Source organism: Carettochelys insculpta, chromosome 14 (assembly GCF_033958435.1).
Source record: "Carettochelys insculpta isolate YL-2023 chromosome 14, ASM3395843v1, whole genome shotgun sequence".
In the NCBI taxonomy this organism is placed as follows: Eukaryota; Metazoa; Chordata; order Testudines; family Carettochelyidae; genus Carettochelys; species Carettochelys insculpta.
Window position 1 is genome coordinate 24,740,579 of NC_134150.1, and position 7,335 is coordinate 24,747,913.

The 7,335-nt window shown below is 55.4% G+C and overlaps 1 protein-coding gene across 1 annotated transcript; it reads right to left on the minus strand.

The window, feature by feature from the left end:
* Window positions 1–3,608: 3,608 nt before the first annotated feature.
* On the minus strand, window positions 3,609–6,455 carry CEBPA (CCAAT enhancer binding protein alpha). Its single transcript, XM_075008569.1, has one exon. The coding sequence runs from the start codon at window positions 6,146–6,148 to the stop codon at window positions 5,180–5,182; it is 969 nt and encodes a 322-aa protein (XP_074864670.1). The 5' UTR covers window positions 6,149–6,455; the 3' UTR covers window positions 3,609–5,179.
* Window positions 6,456–7,335: the final 880 nt, after the last annotated feature.

Consider the following 7,335-nt stretch of genomic DNA (forward strand, 5'->3'; position numbering starts at 1 on the left):
TCTTTCACTTTATATCTCCCACCACTATGGATTCATGAAATTATTTTGTATACTGCTACAACGACAAAACTCAGGTGATTCAAGGTGTTCTTCCATTAAAGGCAATATCTGACAAAGATTCTTGTATTACTTTTACATTTACATTTATTTTAAAAACACCAAACCTGGATTATTGGAATTCCAGGCATACTCCTTTTTTAACCAGAGATGGTCAACTCATATTCCTTCTCAGTGAGGACTGGCTATTAACCTCCACGGTTCTGTAATCATCAGTACAGTGTACAACGTCTTGCTTATTAAAGCACTTCTAGCTTGCATATGAAAGCTGCTCTGTGAAGCCAAATTCCATTTTTTTTCCTTACGCCCGATCAGTATTCCCTGTAAGCTGAGTGTTTGGGCAGCCTCCCCTGAGAAATTCAGGGGCTGCGCAGCTGATTAGCAGAGTGGGCAGTGTGTGTTTCTACTGGTGGTGCACAGCCCTTAGGGCACATAGCAAAAGATATTCCACCCATGGATGCAAAACTATGGAGGGAACATGACCCATCCGTAATTCTTAAGTTGTAACAGGCACAATAACCTACAGATATTTTGTGTCCCATTCTTCACCAAGCAAAAACATGACAGATGCACTATTTAGAACCATCCTTTAAATACCTAGAAGGTATGGATTGTTTTGCAATCCAATGCCATTTGTAAGTATCCCATCTGGTCATTCAAATGCTGGGCCCTACTGCAGGGCTATTAAGATGCTGAAGAAGCATCTACCTCACCTACAACACCAGAGAGACAGATGGTCATAACTAAAACCCTCTCAGTTGGGGTGGGGGAAAAAAAACCTTTATGCAGAAAAAGAATGCTCCTTATTTCCAGAATTTTAGTATTTTGGATTCATGAGAGTGTCCTGAATTGTAGGTATTTCAGTTCACAGCACTGTAGAGTTAGTGATGGGGATTTGCTTTTGGTCTCTTTTATTTTGATAATCCGATTTTTACTTTATTTCCTGCTAAATAAGCCAGGCAGATGTTTGCCTGATTTTAACCTGGTAATGCCTTTACCTGGAGCTCTGGTTTCTTTCTTTTTCTTTTGGCTGTAATTTCTCAAGCCCGCGTTCCTTCCCGCAGCAGGGCCTCCCACGGGCTGGTGCCCAGCCCCGGGTCCATCTCTACCTCCCTCTCCTCACTTGTCTCCTTTGTCAGCCCACGCGACTCTCCTACTCTTCTTCTTCCTCAGAGGACAAGGAGCCGCAGCGCCACTTTGCCGCTGCCGGGTGGGGCCGGGGGGGCACAGAGCACGTGGACCACGTGCAGCTGTGCGGACCGCACCCCGCATGGGCGCTGCCGCCTTCTCCCCGCGCTCCTGACTCTTTTGCAGGGCGGAGGCAGGAGCCGCCGCTTCCTTTTAACTAGCGCGGGACCCCGAGCGGGGCAGGGCGCACAAACCAGGGGGAAGGGTTTTCTCGCTGCACGTGCTTCCCGCGCTCCTGGGGTGCTCGGGTCCCTTCCCCGGCACGGCCGTGTGCGGGGGGGGAGGGACACCACGCCCCTGCCCTGCACCTGTCGGCCCGAACCAACAGCAACTACCCCTCGCCTGTCCCGGACAGTGAGCGCCCGCGGCCCCACCGCTCGTCCCTCCGGCTGCCCGGAGCCCTAGCGGGAGGCTGCATCGCACAGCCCAGCCTGGAGGCGTCGCCCCGGGCCGAACCCTGGGCCCAGTGCACCAGGACGCGCCGCCCGCCACCTCCTCCGCGGGGCAGGTCCGGACCTGCGCGCAGCGCTCCGCGGGAGAGGCTCCGCTCGGAACCCGGCGCGGGACGGAGTCCCCCCGTCCGCTTGGCAAATGGCGCCCGCTACCCCCTTTCTATCCCGCACCAGTCAGACGCCTACCACGGGTTCTCCCCCCGCCGCGCCTGTGCCTAGCCGGCCGGCCCCGCCCCGGGAGATGCACGCATGTGGGGCCCAGCTGGACTCAACCCGAGCGGCTGGGCCGGGAGATGCGGAGGGTACCTTCCCCTCTTTGCAGCCTGCAAAGGGGGGGAGGCACCAACCCCCCCTCCCACCGCAGGGCCACGGCGGGTGGTCATTTCTCGGGCTGCACCAGGTCTGCGGCCTCAGGATTGGCTTTTGCTAATGTAACCCACATAGGCGTGTGGGTTACACTACTACCCGCTCCCCGGGGCCACCAGGGCATTGGGGTGCAAATTCCCACTCACTCCTTCATGGCCCCATCTGACGTGCTGCCAGGGGTTGTGGCGCATGGAGGGCCCCTGGACACTGATGTGCTTCGGTTCAGGCATCCTGCCCGGCTGGGCTCTGAGTGTGCCAATGAATGGAGATAGGAGGGAGCAATCTGGCTAAACTTAATGCACCCTCCCTCTCCCAGGACTAGTCATCTCCCAGTGGCCACTATCAGTTATAGAACCAGCCCTGCTGGCTTTCACAGGAGATGTCTTGACCCCTTTCGTCTGCTTTGTAGCCTGCAGGCCAGAGCGGCCTTCATCCTGCAGCTTCCCCAGACTGGTACTATCTCAGCCCCAGTTTCAAGATTATTTTTAGCTAACCCACAGAGGTCAAAAGGCACAAGCACCAGGCACTGTCCAGCCTGCCTGTTTTGGAAACATACTCTGGCCTGTTTTTTTTTTCTTTTCAGTTTTGTTTTGGTTTTGCAACTTGATTGCCTTTGAGCCTGACTGATGCAACTAGATCTGACTAGGCCTGTCTCCCTAGGAACCCTGATGAAAAGGCACAACTAGTACTCAAGTGCTTTTTAAATGGCTTTTCAACTCCCCCCCCACCCTGAGGTTCTTCCTTTTTCCACCCCCTACTTATGCATCTGAGGAAGTGGGTCTTCTCTTATGTTCCAAAATACCTATTAGTCTATAAGGTGCCAAAATATCTGTTTATAAGTCTATAAGGTGCCACAGGACTTCTTGCTGTTCTCCGAGATACAGACTAACACAGCTAAATCTTTGATTCAGGACTTCTGTTTGCCCATACTCCAAACATACTCTTTTGTCCAGGCTGAGAAAAAAAGCTACACAGAACAGAATGCTGTCAGTATGGCTGTTTTGGGCTAATCATGAGAAATGTCCCCAGCTCCTCAAATGTTACTAACTCACAAGAGTTCAGTGTCAATGCATCCCAAGGGGCCTGTTGAGTTGCTTTGCTAGGGAAGAGACAATTCAGGGTAGCATTGCTCTTATAACAACAGCAATTAGTTTTCCTCTCATCTTCTTCAACCTGGTCATTTAAACTGTTAAACATGAGAAAGGGTGACCCCAGTGGCCAGCTGTAATAAACCCATTACAGGTTGGACAGTCTTGTAAAAATAAGCATGTCACTCACTACTAAAAGGACCAGATTATGGAGTGATTAACTAATGCACATTTTAAATCATGATTAATTATGATACTGCTACACTCTGAAAGATCAAAAAAGTATTTATTTCTCTGGGGTGAAATGGTTATTTTAAACTCAAAGTATATGTTCAAATTACCACTCATAGCAAGGTGGATGGGGGTGTGGGAGATTCAAGTTTCATTGGAGGGAAACATTTTGCTTCATCTGCAGCCCCAGAGAAAAAATAGAAAACACACAAGGAGATGATTATGGTAGAATATATACTGTTTATTTATGAATGTAACCAGGATTTTGACAAACATTATATGCAGTTTTTTTCCAATTCATAATTCACCATTGTGTGTGTGTGTGTGTGTGTGTGTGTGTGTGTGTGTGTGTGTGTGTATAGATAGTTGATTAGATAGATATTGATATAGATATCTGTACACACATACACTCACATGCACACACAACCATGCAGGCAACATGCCTTTCCAGATCTCACACTTGCAAACAACAAACTCCTTCACCTTGCACTCTTTTCCAGTTACCCACAGCTGAAATTCTCTCATACTTTATAAAGAAAAGCACCAGCTGGTTAAAAGTGCTTGCTAGCCTGGGGGTGGGGGAGAGAGAGAAAGTAGCTGTTTTCCTTTCTGTTGGGAAGATCCAGGGAGCCCAGGGGGCTGCAGTTAACTAGCAGCACCTTTTTCCTCCCAAAGGAAAGAAAACCCAGACAGTCTGGATGTGACCTAGCCCTCTCTCCCAAGGCACTCAAATCTCAGGCACCTGGAGGTGGAGACTTTGGGATTACTAGGAGGCACCCTACCCCCTCAGGAAGCCATAACCAAAAAATGCTGCAGCATAAGGGTTCTCTCTGCCACCAGATAAGGAAGTTGTGATGGCAAGGGTCTAAGCAATACAATAAACAAAGTGTGGCTATACACAGAAAGGTATCACATGACATGAGGCACAGCTTGGAGAGGAGAGACGGACTTGGCAAGATGCTTAATATCCTCGAAGAAAGCAAAATACACGGAAAGTCCGTAGTAAATACCCGCGTGGATAGGTATTTATTGGTTTGTGCTTTGCCATGTCACGACATTCAGTACAGGCATTGGTGCCCCTCCTTTTGGTCGGACAAGAAACTTAAGGCCTCCTTGGCTAGGCGCTGTTCCCTTTCAGTCCTGGATTGCTGTCCGCCAGTTCTCCTCTACCACTGGGGAAAATAATCTGCCTGCATCGCCCCCAGAGAGCCCCAAACCTTCCCCCACCTAAGGAGGGCTGGGGGCAGCAGCAGCCACTGGCAGGGGCAGAGTCTCGATTGCCCTCGGCTGTCCCGCACTAGCTCTCCCCCACCAGGCACAGTGGCTGGTAACGTCTCCTTCCGCCAGACCTACCTGGGAGTCCCACCAATCTGCCCCCCTCCCCACGTTTCCCCAGCCAGAACCACTGGCGCCCTAAACCCACCAAAGCGCAGGCCCGCTACCCGATGGCTCCTGCCCCTGCCGGGCTGGCGGCAACAGGCAGCCCCCGCCGAGCTTCGGAAAGCAGCTTTTAAGGCACAGCGTGGTTTGTCTTTACCCCCTAGTGACGGGGGCGTGGCTCTCTCTCGTCCAAGCCCAATCCTTTCCAGCTTATTCGTGTCGCTCCTAAGGCACGGCCCGTGGGCTACTACAGCTGCCTGGATCTTGTACGTGTCATTCAGGAGTACCTCCCCGCCCCCCTCCCCGCCGCAAAACCGCAGCTCGGGACCCCGGCGGGGATCGGGCTACGGCACCGGGAGTCCGCAAAAGTCCGGGGGGGGGGGGTTGAAGAGGGGCGGGCGGTGGGGGCAGGGCGCCTCAGGCGCAGTTGCCCATGGCCTTGACCAAGGAGCTCTCGGGCAACTGCCTGAAGATGCCCCTGAGTGTCTCCAGCTCCCTGGTGAGCTGCTCCACCCGCTTGCGCAGCCGGTCATTGTCACTGGTGAGCTCCATCACCTTCTGCTGCGTCTCCGCGTTGCGCTGCTTGGCCTTGTCCCGGCTCTTGCGCACCGCGATGTTGTTGCGCTCCCGGCGCACCCGGTACTCGTTGCTGTTCTTGTCCACGGACTTTTTCGTCTTGGCCCGCTGATCCGCGGACAGCAGCTTGAGGCCGGCGGCGGGTAGGCCGCCGCTCTGGTGGTGCGGGTGGTGCGGGCTGGGCACGGGGGTGGGAGGCGGCGTGGGGTGGCCGGGCTGGAGGTGCATGGTGGTCTGCGCGCAGTGGGCGATCTGGTACTGGAGATGGGACGGGTGCTGCTGCGGCGGCAGGTGGGGGTAGAGCGCAGCCAGAGCCGCCTGCTTGTCCTCCGCTTCCTCCAGGGGCTCCTGTTTAATCACCAGGGGCCGCAAGCTGGGGGCGGCGATGCGCTCGTACAGGGGCTCCGGCTTGCTGTCCGTGTAGCCGGCCAGGCAGCCAAAGAGCTGCGGCGGGTGGTGCTGCGGAGGCGGCGGGTGGCCCTGGCCCAGGGCGGCTGCGCTGGCCCCGTGCATGCTGTGGAAGTCGAACTCCCCCGCCAGGGCGGCCTTGGCTTTCTCCTGCTGCTTGCTGTGCTGGAAGAGGTCGGCCAGGAACTCGTCGTTGAAGGCGGCCGGGTCGATGTAGGCGCTGATGTCGATAGAGTTCTCGTTCTCGCAGATGTCGCTCAGCTCCGCTCCTCCCGCAGCAGGTGTCGCAGCCGAGGGAGCGTCTCTGTAGCTGTAGGCGCTGCCGGACTGGGGTGTCTGGAGGTGGCTGCTGCTGCTCATCGGCGGCCGGGAGTCGACCTCGTAGAAGTTGGCTTGCTCCATGGAGTAGCTAAACTCGGCCGGGCATGGTGAAGGGTTCCTGGAATCCAGGGTGCGGGGGGAGGAGGGGGGCGAAGGGGACCCAGGCGGCTGAATGAAGCTCTCCGAGCCCCGGGAGTCCCTGGAGCCAAACACGCCCAGCTGAGTGCGAGCCGCGAGCCGCCTCTCCCTGGAAGCAACTTGTGCCACTTCTTCCCCTGCTCCCAGCGCGTCCGAGTCCTTCGCTTTTAACCTCCGCTCACTAATGGGTTGCCTCGGTGGTATGCCTGGGTTATATACGCTCTCGTCTGGGCTGGGGATCGCCCTCTAGTGTCCAACCTCCTGCTGAGAACCTTTGACCACACTGCAGCTGCCAGCTCTGCTGGGTCTTAGTGCCGGGGTGCGACGTCCCAGACTTCCTGCTCCAGCGCTTTGCAATCCCAAGACACCACTAGCGAGAGACCAGCGGAGGTCAGGGTCCAGCTGCCGTCCCGCTGTGCACCCCATTGTGAGGAGAGTAGTCGGTGCTGTGGTCAGTGGCGGGGCAGTGCTCACCCCCGGCGCCGGGAGAGCGGAGAGCTTGGTCGGAGTTTGCAACTCTCAGAACGCAACAAGTGTCCCTCTATCGCCCCCCCACCTCCGCCCCCCAGCCCAAAGCGTCATAGACTTTCAAACAACCAGGCAGGAGAGTGCTGGGTGCAAACCTGCGGGAAGGGCTGAGCAGCCGGGTGCACGGCTCAGAGACGGCAGCCCCAGGTGCTCCCAAGCCGGCCATACGTGGTGCCGCTGAGCGCAGTGAAAGGGGAGAGGTGGGCAGCATGTTTCCACCGTTCGTTTAAATCCTGCGTCCTGGCTTTAGAAAGAGGAGCCGCTCGCTCCTGCCGCGCAAAGCCACACCCGCCCTCATCACCACCTTGAACAAATACTAGCTGGCCGTCTTACGCGGATCACAGACTATTTTAAGCACCACGTTGTTCCTTGAGCGAGCTGGCCCGTTACTGTGCGGGCCCTGCAGAGATTTAACAAGTTCTCGGCCATATGATTTTCCTGTGAGAAGCTGGAGCCCCCTACGCAGGCGTTCACCAGCGCATTACAGCTTCACCCTCCCAAGCTAACCCGGTCTGGGCCACGGGCACTTGTCCCAGACCCCAGCAGTATGAGTCATACAAGTGACCGCCTGAAGTCAAGCCAAGGCGCCCAAGTGGGCACTA

Bases quoted from the DNA above. Each gene is read 5' to 3' on its own strand.
- CEBPA (XM_075008569.1), bottom strand. From the start codon at position 6,148: ATGGAGCAAGCCAACTTCTACGAGGTCGACTCCCGGCCGCCGATGAGC.